The 16,614-nt window shown below is 47.8% G+C and overlaps 1 protein-coding gene and 3 non-coding genes across 7 annotated transcripts; all 4 read right to left on the reverse strand.

The window, feature by feature from the left end:
• Positions 1-186: 186 nt before the first annotated feature.
• Positions 187-13,664, reverse strand: PABPC4 (poly(A) binding protein cytoplasmic 4). Of its 4 annotated transcripts, none has more exons than XM_032202133.1 (15): positions 13,422-13,664; positions 7,410-7,603; positions 6,998-7,113; positions 6,371-6,510; positions 6,001-6,095; positions 5,287-5,424; positions 4,613-4,708; positions 3,850-4,122; positions 3,504-3,591; positions 3,210-3,329; positions 2,530-2,657; positions 1,812-1,896; positions 1,578-1,708; positions 1,436-1,495; positions 187-537 (listed from the first exon to the last, which is right to left on the reverse strand). In XM_032202133.1, exons 1-15 carry the CDS (start codon positions 13,621-13,623, stop codon positions 508-510), a joined length of 1,896 nt encoding a protein of 631 aa, XP_032058024.1. In that variant the 5' UTR covers positions 13,624-13,664; the 3' UTR covers positions 187-507. The 4 variants fall into 4 exon arrangements, with proteins under 4 accessions (XP_032058024.1, XP_032058022.1, XP_032058023.1 ...); XM_032202131.1 differs by having other exon boundaries at positions 1,812-1,905; XM_032202132.1 differs by having other exon boundaries at positions 1,396-1,495; positions 1,812-1,905.
• LOC116498239 lies at positions 2,949-3,082 on the reverse strand. Its single transcript, XR_004254162.1, has one exon. It is a non-coding gene; the product is annotated as a small nucleolar RNA SNORA55 (small nucleolar RNA).
• Positions 4,220-4,348, reverse strand: LOC116498241. The gene has a single exon (XR_004254164.1). It is a non-coding gene; the product is annotated as a small nucleolar RNA SNORA55 (small nucleolar RNA).
• On the reverse strand, positions 4,860-4,992 carry LOC116498240. The gene has a single exon (XR_004254163.1). It is a non-coding gene; the product is annotated as a small nucleolar RNA SNORA55 (small nucleolar RNA).
• Positions 13,665-16,614: the final 2,950 nt, after the last annotated feature.

Raw genomic sequence — 16,614 nt, forward strand, 5'->3', positions numbered from 1 at the left:
CCCACAGCATAATTTTAACAGCTGCTTGAGAACAGTGATGCTTGCTAATAGTGCCCCATTAGCAAGCTGAGTAACTCAGATCACCACTTCAATGCACCCACTACATGACAACTGCCTCCCCCTTTAATTTTATTAGTTTCCATTCTACTTATTAACCAAATCTAGGGAAAATAGGACAACACAGTGTAAGTTTTTATTTCTTTATTGATAAATGCTTTCCAGACTTTCCAAAGTGAATGATTGTTCAGTTAAAACCAAAACCACAGGATACTTTTGATCAGAAATCCTCAGTGTCCTGGCTTAGAAAAGGCAAAGGACAACCGTTCTGGCCACAGAGGAGAAGCTTGCAAACCCAGTTCTGGTTTTGGAAATCTAGAGCTTTGGGGAACTGCCTTTTTAAATAAGGTTTTAAAGATTAATTTACAAAATGCAATATAACTATGATATGATGCATGGCATTGAGATGTGCAGGACGGTGAAGAAACTTCAAACATCTTGAGCTGATGTCTAGGAAGGGGCTATTTGGCTTCTTGCATCCTACAGGCAAAAGAAGAAGACACGTTATCTACACAGCACAGCTCATTCCAGGCGAGTGAACTTACAGCTTCACAAGCCATAAGGACTAATATAATTTGCAAGGTAGTAAGTCAAAATAGATAAATCCATTTCTGACCATCCATTAAGAAACTCGCATTCTTTGGTAAAGAAGCCAGTCACCAGACCCACTGAGAAACTTAAAGGTTAAAGTATAAAAGCCATCAACGTTCACCATTTTGAGCTGTGACAGCTGACCACAACAGCTTCACAGAAAGTGCTTAAGATGATCATAGCAACTCCAGACAAACCCAGAGAGAAATGCATCAGCAAATCTAAGAGGTATTTTTAATATAAACCTTATTTAGAAGTTAAATGAGCCAGCTCCAAACACAGGAGACAGCATTTGCTTGGACAGACCTGTGCAAGTAAGTGACATTCCTGACACTAGTACTTTGTATACAGTATGCAGGTGGTTGTCAGGATAAGGAATGGGCATTAAACAGTCTACTTAGCCTTGAAGTCACTAGAAAATCTTGCCTCGTTTCCTGGATTAGCAATTCACAAGCCTCATTTCAATACATTACCCTTCCATGACATGTCAACTGCTAGAAACGTTTCACGGACTTATGCAACACCTTTCTGATGCTTAATTAAAATGAGATTTCTGCAGAATACTCCTAAAGCTTCTACAGTAAGGATTCTGTTGCAAGAAGCTACATTAGTCTTTTCTGAATAATTGACTAAGATCAGACAAATTCTGCACCCAGAGCTCCCAGACCAGATGCATTTACTAATGATCATGCTTTATTTACTCTGATTCTGGAAGGTTTCAGTTGAAGTGAGGACTGAAACACTCACCAGTCTTCCTGGTTTAAGAGGTAGCAGCAACCACACCCACCTTCTGGGCAGCTTCTTTCTTGGCTTGGTGAGCCTGCAACACTGCAACAGCCTCCTCCACCTGAGGGAGACAAATTACTTTGTGAAACTTCTTATGAAGAAAGGGTCCCACCATCTGCCCCAAAAGCAACAGGCCAGCTTACCTTTGACCGGAGGGACTCTGGAGACTCCAGCATGTGCAGCAGCTCTGAGTTGTCAATCTCTAGCAGCATTCCTGTGATCTTCCCTGCAAGACTGGGGTGCATAGCTTGAATCAGAGGGAACAAACGTTCTCCTAGAAAAAAGTTCAGACAGCAGTTCAATTAAAAAGTTGCTGGTGAAACCCAAGGAGATTTCCCAATTACAGTGCAATCTGTAAGAACCAGAGTTTCACTTACCCAGCATCTGTTTCTGCTCCTGAGGAGGGGCAGCAGCCAGCATGGAGGCTGTTAGTGGCTCCTGTCCCTGAACGTGGACTGCAGGCTGAGGTGCCTGTAGAAGGGCAGATGTGAGGGTTCAAAAATAGATGCTATGCGGATTGTTTCACATTTAGAGTCAAAATAATACAGCCCCTCCTTCTATAAAAGGATCTGTCAAACTGACAGCAGACTTCATTTCACAAACAGACAGAAATGTTGCCCTTAGGTCTGAAACACGCTTCAAATTCTGATCAAGAACTCAATGTCACACATAAGCACTGTAAAAATATTACAAAAACTTCAAACATGGAGAGACAGATATCACAATCGAGAAAAAACATCCATGCTCACTTTCTGTACAATGCAGTGGGGTATGGGAAAGACAAACTGCCTTCAAAGCCAAATTCTTACTAGGGTATCAAAGCTGATTAAATGAAAGAGCAAAGCTGGAAAGCAAAGAACCAAGAAAAATACCTTACAGCATATCTGAGTAAAAAGTGGCTTACTAGTATGGGACAGACAAATCAATTAAGTTGTCCCTGGCAAAGGTACAACTGCCAGGTTTTAAATTCCAACTTCTGGTGCCTGTCTGGGTTATACAAGGAGCTTGACATTTCTGCAAAAACACTTCAGTTGCATGTAAAATCTGTTGGCCTGCAGTTATTTAGGGACTTAACGACACAGATCCTTGTGTTACCTGCAAAGGCTGTACGGCTGGGTGCGGGCTGCGGACACTTGAGGCGTATTTGTAAGGAGGAACCGCTCTGGGAGCGGGGGCAGCTACAGGTGGACGAGGAGCTAAGTTCTGTGCTGCAGTGGCAACACCTGCAAAGGAAGAGAACGGGATTAGAAACGCTCAGAGCAATATGCAGCAAGCAAGTCGGGGTGCCTGCTATTAATTGCTGAATTCAAGCTCTGTACTGTACAGTCTAATTACACCACTTCAGAAACTGGCCTCCAAAATGCACTTAGGAAAGTGCATTTCTCCCTAAGACTAGACCACAGATTCCACATCCTGCATGTGAGATATTTTCTAGTTATTCCTTAGAAAAAATGAATTGGATGCTCTACTCTGAAAACAATATTCATAACCTACAGAGCCTTATTTTGAGTGGCAAATGTTGCAGAGTTGTAGAGATGAGCTCCAAGCAAGTAGGAAAGCAACCCATCTGGATTTCCTCTGCCGTGCTCTAGCACCAACTGTCCCCAGACCTGCACTGCACAGCAAGGAATAGGAAAGATTCAGGTGCTGTCTCTGCCCCTTGCTCTGGGTGGCCTTTGGTTATCCGTATCTGACAGCAATTTCTGGACATAAGAGTCGAGTCTCAACAGCATCCCCCCAGCTGAGGGGACGAGGCGGGGAGGCAGACACCTTACCAACTCGCTGAGCAGCAGCAGGGAGGCCACGAGAGGCTGGGGCATTACCGGCAGGGGCCAGATGGCGCAGTGCTGGCCGTGGTCCAGACTGGCGCATGGCATTTGGCATTCCCTGGAAGCCTAATGGAAGAAATACGGGGAAATCCTCAAAAACAGAGCTGACTGGTGAGTCAGGACAGTCAGCTGCAGGAAGCAGGTGGGGGTTGTGCACAGAAAGGAAAGCATGCATTGTTCTTGGTGTGAAGTACAACCAAGAGGGTCACACAAGCAAAACGCTGCTTCCAGCATGCTCACCTTGAGGTCGTCCTCCTTGCTGCCAGCGTGGGTTAGGTCTCATCTGCGTCATTTGGTTGGGTGCATAGTAAGTGGGTCTGCTCTGGGCCTGGAGGGAGAGCAGACAAGCTCAGAGTGCATAAGTGAGTAACACATTGTTTACAACATGTTTCAGCCGTTGTTCCCAGGACTCACTCAATTCACATTAAGACAGGAGGCACCTGGGAAGTCACACAATTAACTCCACTGACGGCACTCCTCATTAGGAGTTGCTTGCTTATATGTGTAAGAAAGGCTCAATGAGAACCATCAAAGGTCCAAGCCAGGTTAAAGATTCATAACACCATACTAATTTAACTCAGCTTACCTGGGGTACAGCAGGCATGAAATACCCCCCAGCAGCAGGCTGGAACTGATTAATGATTGTGTTGGCAGGCAAGGCCCTCATCCCAGCAATGCGCTGCATGTACTGATTCGTTAGATGGGCCTTCCGCTCTTCTTTCCTTTGTGCAAGTGCAACGTACAATGGCTTTGAGCCCACAATTCGTCCATTCATCTCCGTCACAGCTTTTGTAGCTTCCTCTGGAGAGGAAAAGCAGACGAAGCCAAACCCTTTGCTCCGTCCATCTTCCAGCATCACCTGTGGTAAAGACCAAATGTTAGTGGAGCAACGGTACCAAGAACAGCACAAGACTCCGTATTCTCCTTCCTAGAGAAGTGTCACAGCTCAGGCAGGTAGGTGTTGCAGAGGTGTAGAGACAAGTTCTCAACAAAAGATCACCTGTCTGGATTTACTCAGCTTTTCTGTAAGCACCATGTGTCCCCAGGCCCACGCTGAGCAGCAAGGAATGGGAAAGATCAGGTGCAGCCTCTAAATACAGGTAGGGAAATGCCATCTGATGCTTATTGGGAGTCACCTCCAATGAGCATGCTTGCCATCTCCCACCCCTTCTTTTCAGGAGGGAATACAACAAGTTATCAGTAAAATAACACTGTGACAAGGAAATCTGTGTATTTACTATTCCATATACTCTTGTGACTGCAATGACACAGGGATAAACAAACTGCCCTTCAAACCCACGTCAGGTAACAGCTCCTTCAGGCTTTACAAATCCAAGAACTCCAAATACCTTGGCACTTGTTATTGATCCGAAAGGTGAGAACTCCTTCCTCAGTTTTTCATCATCTATAGTGTCATCTAGGTTTTTAATGTACAGGTTAACTCCCTAGAAAACAGAGAACAATAAGACACCTATAGTAATGAAGAGAATTTTGAGCACATTGACTGTTGGCATCCATCTGTTAAAGGCATCATTTGTCTAAAAACCTCTTAATTTAGTATAATGTTCCTTTCACACCACCAAACCCAAGGGCAAAAAATGTTGCAAAGGTGTAGAGACAAGTCCCACTGTGGTGAAAGGCAGCCCGTCTGGATTTCCTCTGCTTTCCTGTTGCATCATGTGTCCCCAGTCCAGCACTATATTGCAAGGAGCAGGAAAGATTCAGATGCAACCTCTGACATGACAATATTGCCATAAATTAGAGAGACAACAGCACAGTCAGGCTGTCTCTTTCCATCCTTTGGGGTATCCCCATTGGAAAATAAAGGAGGCTGTGTGATTTCTCACATCCACCTGAACAAGGCTGTGCACAGATGTCTCCTTCACCCTCATATACCAGAGTCACCTTTAAACTTTAACTCCCAGGATATTTTACAGGACAATGACTACTTTGTCAGTTCCTTTTCAGTCTGCCAGTAAATTGAAAACAGTGCTTAAATTCAGAAAAGGGACAGATTATTCACCTGGTACCGGCTGATTCTCTCTTGTTTTAGCTGTTCAAACTTCCGTTTCAGCTCTGCCTGGCGCTCAACCTTCTTCTGTGCTCGCCCTACAAACACCATTTTCCCATTGATATCCTTCCCATTCATTTCTTCTACTGCCTGGACAGAGGGTTCAAAGAAAACTGTCAACTGCTAAAAACAAGACAGCAGCTGATCCTGTTAAGAACCTGGCTGCCCAAAGCTCACTTTGTGTCTCCCTGTTTGTTAGCCAATAAACCAATCTTGCCATAGCACCTTCACATTGTTCCTGTGTAACACAGGCTAATTAAAGATAAATTGAGTTATCAGGAGAGACCATGCTGGCAACCCCACCATAAGTACCAGACTAACAACAGCAACTTGTGACTTTATCCCCACCCTTCTTGCAGTTAGGGCCAAATTTTAACGAGCATACTGCTTGGATAAGAACTCTCCAAGAACACCCACTCCTTAAGCCCTCTATTGTAACATTTCTTCAACAATTATTCTTCTTATACCACCGTATTTTGTGTGCACCTAGTAATCTGAGAAACGCCAGCTTATTGCTGAATATCAAGCTATTAAGGTGCAGCTTCTAGTCTCCACATCCAGAAGATTACACCCAAGACATGATTTTGTCTCAACAGGTTTCTGCGGTGAGGCAATTAAGCTCTTCTCTAAAGATACGCAAGCAGCATTAACACCAGTTGGTCATACCTTGTTAGCATCCTCATGCTTTTCAAAGCTTACAAAGCCAAAGCCTTTGGATTTTCCAGTGGGGTCTGTCATCACTTTAACGCTCAGAGTCTTACCTGTTACCAAGGGACAGGGTTAGTAAAATACCACGTAAGGCTCTGTCTAGACTATTAAACTCCACATAATAAGCCCTACCTCTCTTCTCTTACTTATCTGCTAGCTAGCCTCTGCCTCCCGTCCAGCATTTGACCCAACTACCACCCACATTTCAATTCTTCCTATTCATCAGCCTCAAAGTGACCCAGGCAGAGCTACACAGATGGTAGCAGCAGTGTTAAATGAGCACTGGTCATGAAATTCACAGCTTCATTAAAAGTGCTTCTGTATTTACCGTATTTGCTGAAGAGCTCCTTTAGTCTTTCATCATCCATGTCATCCCCAAAGTTTTTAATATAAACATTGGTGAACTCCTTTGCCTTGGCTCCCAGCTCAGCCTCCCGTTCTTTACGAGACTTGAATCTCCCAACAAATCTGTAGGAAATAATGAAAGTTACAATAAGCAACTGGTTTTCAGGAATGGAAAAAGCAATGTGTGATTTGCAGTGAGGCAAATAAAATGAGTTTGTGGTAGGAGTTGGAAATGGGGAGAAGACAGGGTGCCAGGAGAACAGAAGGACAAACAGGCTGCAGACCAACCAGAAAAGTCACCTGTCCTACTGCAGAGAGAAGCAGCCTGTGATGCCCACCCAGCTCTGCAGTGGAGAGAGCACTGGCCACAGAAACCCACCCAGCCCACTAGCAGAGAGGTAGCAAGTCGAGGCTCGGCTAGGAGAACCCACCAGCCCTGTAATGGAGGGGGAGCAGGCCATGGCTTGGGCAGGGTCACTCACCAGCCCTGTAGTGGAGAGGTAGCAGGCCAAGGCTCGGGCCAGGAGAACCAGTGCCTTGTGTGTCCCTGTTAATACCGAGATGCATCACGGTTCATGCGATCGCTGCTGCTGCTGGCTGTGACACTCACACTTTGCGGTCGTTGAGCAGCATGCCGTTCATCTTCTCGATGGCTCTATCTGCAGCATCCTGGGTCTCAAAGTGCACAAATGCGTAGCCCTTAGAGCCATTCTCATCACACACCACCTAGACGTGCGGAGGGAAACCAGACTCAGATCTCTGAGCACATACTGGCTCCTTTGTCACAGGACGTGAAAACAGGTTACTGCCAAGGGGCAAAGCAAGCAAGGTCTGTGTTTCAGACTGGCGCATCTCATGACCGAGCCTGACATAACTTGAGCTCTCCCTGACCCTTTGGTCTGCTCTGCCTCCCAGAGGCATCACTCCTCACTTGGCTACAGGTGTCCCTTCCACTTCCTACACTGGGTGTGTCTGAACATGCCACCAATACAGCAGAATTGGACAAAGCAACCACATCTCACCTTGCAGGACAAAATATTCCCAAACGCTGAGAATGTGTCATAAAGTGCCTTGTTATCAATGGATTTGTCCAGGTTCTTAATGAAGACATTCCCAACCCCTGACTTCCTCAAGGAGGGGTCCCTCTGAGACCACATGATGCGAATGGGTTTTCCTTTGATCACATCAAAATTCATGGTGTCTAGAGCACGCTCAGCTGCAAGAGAAGTCAAGAACAGGTTTCTCTGGATTGTTAAAGAATAAAGGTTTCCATCGTGTGGGAGATGGTTTTCTCTGAATTATAGTCAGCTCATGGAGAAGTTTGGGGCCACCAATTCCAATGACTAGGGTTTGTTTTGTTTAACTTTATGTTTCGAGGGAGATCTTTGCAGCACAGTAACTAGACAGGCTTAAGTATCTAACTGGTTTAATAAACTGTTCTGAACTGACATGATAGTAGTCTTTTAAATGCCTGTGCTTCATTAATTAGTTATATTCTTCATTATAAAGGTAAATGTATGCACCCAAAATAAGGAAAGGAAATGCAGAAAACCCTGGGGAAAAAAAGAAGCAGCAAAAGTGACCAACTGGCTTGTTTGCTTTGCATGAGCTCTCATCTACCCATGCTTGTTTCTATTAAGAGAAAAGGATCATCTCTCTATCAGGTCAGGGACAGAAAATGCACATGAACACATGGCTGGCTGGGAACAACATGAGTCAGCCCCTGCAGCCTACATGGCCAAAAAATGATTCCCCATTTGCTCAATCTAAAAGTGAGTAAGAACAGACAAAACACTGTAAAAGAAGTCCACATAGCCTACATGAGGAATATGGAAGCGTACAGACAAATTCTAAAACCCCATTGCTGCCATTCTAGCCCACACTGAACCAGCCCCCCTCCACAATTCTATTTCTGCTACCTACTGATATATTAAAAGGATCATTACGTACACTCATTAGGATCTTGTTCATAAAATTCAGATGCTTGGGACTCCTCTGTGCAAGGAAACACTCCCAGCATGGAGTGAGCATAGAATGAAAGACTCAATTCCCAGCATGAGGCAGGGAAAGAGAGGGATATGCATTAAAAATCAAGGACTATTAACAGGGCAGAACCCATTTTCCAAATTTGTTCAGCTCAGTTCTTCCATGCCACCTTCGCTAAATGATACTTGCCAATTACATTTCAGGAGCAGCAAATTCCAGGAAAATGCCAACTTGAACACCTGCTTTTGTGTGATACTTTGCTAGTGCAAGCAGAGGAACTGTGCAGCATTTCACAGAGGCACCACCAGGAACCCCAATGGGTCACTGCCTGAAGAAATCTCCTGCACTCCCTATCCCAGGATCAGTTTGAACTCCTACATGGAAGTTTTAGGAGTTTTTCACATGCTTCAAAAATATCTTTTTGCTTTTTAAGCCGAAGTGGTGCCACTGCTGTTTTCCCCAACCCTTCATACATGACCCCAACTGGGAAACAAGTTCTGCTGGGCCTCACTCCTGAAGTAGGCTTGCAAAAGAAGAGATCGTTTCAGGAATAAAACTATACTTGCTAGGACTCTACTAGCTCTATTAGAGAGTCAAATGTATTCAATTCAATTAACTGCCCTGCTGAAATGATTCCTCAGCTGCTACTCTGAATCAATGCAACCCCTCGGTTCTTTCCGCAGCCCACCCCCATGAGGCACTTCAGCAGGCGACTTGGTCTGGCTTGTCAAATTTGGCAGTGTTTATTTATAGCACAGAGAGGTCCTCCAGAAGCATGCGTTGGCAAGGACACAAACTAGCCGTAAATACCATTTGCAGCAGAAAGAGAGCTCCTGCTGAAAGGTGGCAGGCAGATGAAGCAGTGGTGAGCAACCAGAGGGGATTGTTCTGCAGCAGGTACTGAGATACCGGCCAGTTATGAACTATACAGACGAGTTATGAACTATATAGACTAATTATGAACTTACTGTGCTTCTTTCAAGCTTCCTAAACACACACCAGTGGGCAGTACTGCACCACTCTTTCAGTAGCTTGCAAGTATTCCATGGTATTATACATATTACGCTCTGCTTGAAACACACACATGCTGCTCGTGAGCAGTGGTGTAAGAAAGCCCTGGAGAGGTTTCCTGACCCGAAGGAGGCCTGCCATGCCCCCAGGTCGAAATGCAATCACATCACAGCAGTACCTGGGAAAAGCTGTGAAGGATCAGCAGAATGATGTGGGTGACTCAGACTAAACACACCCAGTTCACTTCCTTCATCTGAACAAACACCTTCTCATTTTCCTCTGCTTAAGCAGCAAATCTTCACCCACCTCAGTTCCTGTATCTGTTTCTCTCCCACTGGTTCCTGTCATCCTTCCAGCAGGCTCAACTGCAACTCGTACAACATTGCACACACTTTTAACCCCTTTCAGACTCTTTTCATTCTTCAAGTGCCTTTTGGACAGGGAAAACAAACATATGAGCACCCCTTGCAGTTTGCCTTAGGCCTCAAAGCAATCATTCTCCGTTACAGGCTCCTCAAGAGCCAAGGCAACTGTGACTGAGCAGCATAAAACATAACCACACACACCACGATTCACCCACCAGTAACTCTGCACAGGGAGTTTTATCCTGCAACACTGGATATTCTTTATGCTGTTCTCTCCTTTAAGGAAGAAGAGAGGCAGCAAGTTTATCTACACCTTTCGTTTTCAGAGACCATTCTCTAATCCCAGCTCTGGGTTCGTTCTTCACTTGGGAAACACACTTTTCTCTGTACTTGCAGAACAGCTTATCTCTACAGCCACACTGAAGCTTCTCTGCTTCATTATCTGAGTTGTCATGTCATAACTGTCAATGTTATGAAACCCTGGAATGCAATTAAATTGCATGAGGAACACACGAGAAAGGAAATTCAGCTTTTCTTCCAAATGAAATGAATTTCTTTCCCTTTACGGTCAAAAAAAGTATAAATATTAACAACCATGTCTGAGCCTGAACTACCCAGAACTTTGAAGCATTTCCTTCATCTGCCTATCGGAGTATGACAGAAGCAGTACTCAGCATTCACTGGCTACTGTGCCACAGAACTGCAATCAAAGGCAGCAGAGCTCATTTTCACTAAAAATAACCTCTCTGCAGCAGACTACACCAGCCAGACAATGCATGTCCAAAGAGTAACCCCTTCCAGGGTAAAGTATCGCTCCATTAGCCAAGAAAAACAAAGAGAAACACAAGCTCTTAGCCAATTTGGATAGAGGAGTTCTGGAAACACAGGATGTGACGGTGACAGTGGTCTCACATAAGGGGGGAGTTCTGGCTGCTACCTGACTTTATGGCCACAGTTTGGTTTCTCTAGTCAGTAAAGGCAGAGTCCTATTTCCCACACAAAGGTTAAGATGTGGTAAATCTGAGCATTTACAAAACACTCAGAAGGTGCCAGTGAAATGCAAGCTACCATATCAACTCCTTTCATATCTACTACCATTTCGAACATACCAACAGCATGACCACAAGAACTTCCCTAGAAGTTTCCAGTGCACAAATCTTCCTGATTACTTTTATATTTTATAGCAGGATATTTTACAGCAGCTTAACAATCACCCATAAATCAGAGGAGTTCCCTGCAGTGCTACAGAACACCACCTACCTTTTTGTATGCTGAGTAAAATGACGTCCCAATGCATTTCTGCTTATGCATCCCTAGAAGAAAATACAGAGTCCTTGTATTCTCCAAGAGCCTTCACACAGACAGTACTGGGTACTGCCATCATGAAAACAAAAGCCAGAAGTCCTCCATTTGACCATAAAGGTTCATAAAATGCCTTGGGTTGGAAGGAACCTTCAAGATCATCTAGTTCCAACCCCCCTGCCACAGGCAGGGATGATGTTGTAAAGATTGCATTTTTCACAGTCAAGTCTTGGTTTTGGATAGAGCTCAACACACCACCACCACGCTCACCTTCCCAACGTGATCTGTTTAGGTTCTGCTGCATTAAGTTTACCAGAACAACTGCCTTTTACTCGTAACATGCTGTAGTTTGTCAGGCAAGTCAGGAGTTTTTCCACAAGAGGTCACAAAGGCAGGAGTTTGTCTATTTCTCCTTCCCAATCTCAGCTCAAAGATTAGGTTTAAGTCGCTTGACCTTGTAAGACCCACCAGTAACAGGACACCAGTTACTCTGTCGAAGTATCACTTTAAGTACTGGGACTTCCTAAAATGTCTGCTGCCTCACCAGGAGTCCAGAATGACACAAGGTCCCTCTGAATTCCTGCCTATCTATTACCATTAAAGATTACCTTGAAATACACGGGAAGGCCAGCTGTCTTCATGTTTGTACGAGGCGAACTTCTTCCTGCTAAAGCGAGCATTTCTAACCAGACACTCTTCCCTTTTAACATCTTACCTACACCTACATTATACAGGTCTTCTCTGCTTTAAGGAAGAGAAGAACTTTATACTCCTTCATACACACAGCCTGGTATTTCTGAGTTCCTTCATGGATCTATTTTTGCTTCCTGTTAGTTTCTCCTCTTATCCTGAAAGAGAGAAATCATAGCCTAGACAAAGGCAGGTAAGCCTGGGTTACTGTACCCTTGCACAGCACAAATATACCAAGCTTGTTTTATAAGAGGGAGCCAGAGCAGGCAGGTTCATCTGAGCAGGAGAGGGACATATGGACAGGCCCTCAGGTTCTTTCCTTCCTGCTGGGAAGTTTCAAGACAAATACAGAGCTTAACCTGCATAAGAGCAATTTTTAGAGTTCTATCAATGAGTTCTTGCACACTGGGTTGCAGCCAGTTTTTTTTTTAATCAGCCTGGCAAGAGAAAAGATCAGAAAAGCTCAGTCGGATCAGTCGGTATCCCAAGGAAAGGATGTGCAGAAGGCACTCTGAATCAGGGAAGAGGATGGAAGCGAGGATGGCACAGTCACAACCAGATTACATAAACTCATACTCCATATTCCAGCCAAGAGCTCAATCTCACAGGCTGTACTTGCTTGCAGGAGCAAGATTTCATGATAAAATCGGTTTTCTACACATTATGAAGACTTCGATCCAAAGTTATGCATTACCCTGCATGACAGACTGCTAGCTGCTCTTTGCAGAACTGTAGAACAGGACAGCCAACTGGAACCTACAGGAGTTCACCCGCTGTTGAAGTCTGTGCTCTTACGAATTGATTCTGAATGAAAGGGAAGAGTGCACCTTATCTAGCCTGTAGATGCCTATATATAGACACTGCTAAATCACAGCACGGAGCAGTAAACCTGCACCAGTCAACAAGCAAAGGCTCTAAAAATGTGGGCAGAAAATGCTGACCCACTTTTTTTCCCAGAAAAGACGTGCTCCAAAATGACCTTTTCTGTCCCTTCTTTCCCATTTCTGCTGCTACAGTGCTGGAATACCTACTTGAGCAGGTGCCAAATTAAAGTATTAAGAAAAAACCTGAACAGAGCAAACCGACATGGATTCTGCAGATGAGACAGAGGTTTCACACACATTGCACAATGCATCTTCTTTCCTATTAATGCAGGAATACCACTTCAGACTGGAAGACCCATCCAGGTGCTTGCACAAATAGAGCAACACAGAGCCCATCAGAGCTCTCGAGTATTAAGTCATAGTGGGTGGACAGCCAGAGGCTCAGTCAAACTGAACATCTGACCAGGGCTGATTACTTTCATGTTTTATTGCCAGGACTGACTGCATGAAGTCCTACATAAATAGCCTAAACCTACACCAGAACACAGTGGCACATGGTGGAGATTATCCTCTTATATGCACTGCAATAAACCCAAGTCTCCAAAGTTTAATTCCAGTAACAGAGAAACAGTCCTGTTAACCAGAGAAATCACCGAGATGTGCATTTGCAAAGTATTCTGGAGACACCAAGCAGTAAAAAAATATTCCAACACCCCAAGCACTAACTTACCCCATAACTGCAACACCGGTGGGAGCTACGCAGCAGAACACACAAACAGCAGGGTGCGTTAAAGGAAAAAAAAAGTGAGGAAAAGTGAAGAAAAAGGCCATGGCCATGGCCCCACGTGTCGCTTACCGTCGGCGGGCTGCTGGAAGTTGACGTAGGCGTAGCCGAGGGAGCGGCGGGTGATCATGTCCCTGCAGACGCGGATGGAGAGCACGGGCCCGGCGGGGCTGAACTTCTCGTAGAGCATGGCCTCGGTGACATCGGGGTGCAGGTCGCCCACGTAGAGCGATGCCATGGGGTAGCTGCTGGCCGCCGCCGCCGCCGCGTTCATCGTCCCCGCACGTGCTCCCGGCAGCCGCGGGGGTTATCCTGGGGGTTCTGTAGGGAAAGCTTTCGGTAAATATTTAAAAGGGGTGGGGGGAGACGTTCAGAAAACAACTTAAAATCCTCGCTAAAGGGGTCCTGGGGGGGGGGGGACAGGCGCTGCACGGAGCCCCACCGGAGACGGGGCAGCCTCATGGAGCGAGCCCCCGCTCCCTGGCCAGGAGCCGGTTCTCTTTGGTTTGTTGGGGTTTTAGAAAAATAAATAAACAAATAAATAAATTTATATTTTTACACATATATAAAAAGCAGTTATCTCCCAAATATACCTTGAGTGGAACCAACCTCCCACACTCGAACCGTCCCCGCTAGGCTCACAGACGTTGCCCCACAGCACAGCCCCGGGGGCACCGGGATCGGGACCGGGATCGGGACCGGGATCGGGATCGGGACCGGCACCGGGCCCGGGCCGCAGCCGCGCTCGCCCCCCCCCCCCGCACCCTCCCCGGTCGGTGCCGGGCCCGACCCCACTCACGCGCTGCGGCCCCGGCGAGCGAAGAGGCGGCGGCGGGCGGCGGGCGGCCCTTTATAGCCGCCGCCGCGGCCAGACGGGGCCCCGAGCGGCCGCCAGGGGGAGGCGGCGGCGGGCCCGGCCCGCAGGGAGCGACCCCTGCCGCCCGCTGCAGCGACGCCAGCGGGGGGGAGGACCGGGGCCCGCGCCGCCATTTCGGGGCCTCGGCTTCTCCCCGGCCCCGGCCCCGGCCCCGGCCCCGGCCCCTCAGGGCAGCCCCGTCCCGCACGAGCCCCCTGTGAGGATGAGGGGGAGCACAGGGGGCGAGGCAGCCCCTCCTGAAGGGTTTTTGGTCGCTGCTCCGAGCTGTGTTTTCTGAGGTGTGAGCGGCAGCTGGGGTTGTTCCCACAGAGATCTATTTTCTCTATTTTTCCTCGAATAAACGCCGGTGCTGCGCCAGCCCCTGTCATGTGCTGGCCTGGAGCAGGACCGAGGGTCCTCAGCATCTCCCCTGGGAACCAGCTGGGACAGGAGGGGGATTCGCCCCCCTGTGCCACCCCACAGCACCCAAATTGCCGCGGTTATCAGCTCCCGGCATCTTCAGCAGTGTGAGCACAGGACCCAGGGGTTCATCAGTGACCTTCAGGCACCAGCGCCACGCTGTTAAGGGGAACTAAGGCAGTTTGGTAGCTGCTCTGCTGTGACTTCAGCTCTGCATCACGTTGCCTTCAATTTGCTTTAAAAGCAGGATACAATTTTATCATGAAAGTGGGCTGTGATACCTATCCCTTCCAATGGGATAATTGAGAGGGGTAGAATAAAAGGTAATAACAGCAAAGCAGTGGTAATAATCCCCATTTTGCAATATTTGGTGTGATCCCACGGCCATGCCGCGTGGCTGAGCGTGCCTCGATCACCAGTGGTCATCATAAAAGACATTAAAAGACATCCCTTTTTTGATATTATTATTTTTCCAACAAGGATGGCGAGTTTTGAACCAATCTCTGCCCCTGAGCTCGGGATTTCTTCCAGCTTCGGGAAATTACCAGCAGAGGGCAGGCCGGGACTGCTCCAGGAGCCAAAAAACGCAGCGGGGCCGGGCAGGGAGCGCCTCTCCCCGGGGAGAAGGAGAGGAAGGGGAGCAGGGGCCGTGCGGGGGCAGCCCCGGGAGCAGCGAGGGGTGCTCAGCACCCTCAGCATCCTCAGCACCCTCAGCATCCTCAGCACCCTCAGCACCCTCAGCATCCTCAGCACCCTCAGCACCCTCAGCACCCTCAGCATCCTCAGCCCCGGTGCTGAGCCCCGGTGCTGAGCGCAGCCCACGCGTTCCCCGAGGCCTCCTCAGCGTGGTTTGTGCCTGAAGAATGAGGATGGAGAGGAGCGCTCGGAGAGTTTGGGGATTTCCCCTACAGGGTAGATCAAAAGTTGCCCGGCTGCGTTACGGGAGCCGTGCAGGCGAAGGAAAACCCTGGGAAAAAAAGCAAAGATGCGGTCCCGGGCTGCTGCTGTAATCACCCCGGCGCTGTGGGGAGAAAACCCCACGGGCCTGAACCCGTGCCCTCCCACCAGCTCCAGCTCCCGTTTGATCAGCAGCGATCAGGAAGTGGTTTTCTCACTGTCTCTGTTTTGTTTTACCACTGCAGCCCGCGGGGCTGGTTTGTATGCCTGCCTCCCACGGAGGGCAATTTGGTTCCTCTCCGGCTGAGGCCACGCCAGAGCCCCGAGCTCCCGCCGCCGCCTCCAGCCGGGTCGGGGCAGCCGATGTCAATGGCCCCATTATTGCTCGGGAAGCCTCTGTGCGCTTCCAGACGGATGCTGCGTTCCCCCCATCGCAGCTGCAGTCGCTCCCTTCCAGCAATTCCCAGCGCAGCACTTAAGGCAGGGATTTATGGGCGGTTTTGAAAGGCATTTTGGAGCGAGAAGGAGTTATGGGAAAGGAAGCTGAATTCCCACCATTCCCCAGAAAATTCTCCCAGCATCTTTCTCCACCAGGATCGTTTACTGGGCCTTTCCCCAGAACAGAGGCGAGCTCTCAGCTGTGGCTTGGTCCAAAGCGTTTCCCAACAGCCAGAAGCAGCGGGGGTTATTCTGGTCCTGCCTGCAAAGGGTCAGGAGACAGAGGCCAGCCCTCGGAGTCTGGCTGCGAGGCTCTGCTGGACCCGTCTGGTTCCCTGGTGTTTTTGTGATGCTGGGAGCTAGATGAACTGATCTGCTCCCAAACCACAGGTTATTGCCAATCTCGGGGCAAGTGCTGCCAAGTACCCCGCTGATTTCAGCTCGTGTAGTGGTTTGCAAAGTAAAAAGCCACGGGACCAGTCACAGTGAGTGGCAGCTATAAGGCAACCCGTGGGGATGTTACCGTAAAGCTAAACCTTACCCTTTTTCAACCTTAAGGGGGGAACAAAAGTTTACCTGCTGCAAGCTTGCGCTCATCCCGGCAGGCCTGCTTGGCAGGACAGCTGCACACCAACACATTTCACAACGAGGACA

Source organism: Aythya fuligula, chromosome 23 (assembly GCF_009819795.1).
Source record: "Aythya fuligula isolate bAytFul2 chromosome 23, bAytFul2.pri, whole genome shotgun sequence".
NCBI lineage: Eukaryota > Metazoa > Chordata > Aves > Anseriformes > Anatidae > Aythya > Aythya fuligula.

Excerpts from the sequence above, each read along its gene's own strand:
- PABPC4 (XM_032202131.1), bottom strand. The coding sequence starts at position 13,623 with ATGAACGCGGCGGCGGCGGCGGCCAGCAGCTACCCCATGGCATCGCTC. Across the intron at positions 2,658-3,209 it reads TGCTGCTGCTCAGCGAGTTG|GTGTTGCCACTGCAGCACAG; the intron begins GTAAGGTGTCTG and ends CTTCCTTTGCAG. Across the intron at positions 1,709-1,811 it reads GGAGCAGAAACAGATGCTGG|GAGAACGTTTGTTCCCTCTG; the intron begins GTAAGTGAAACT and ends ACTTTTTTCTAG.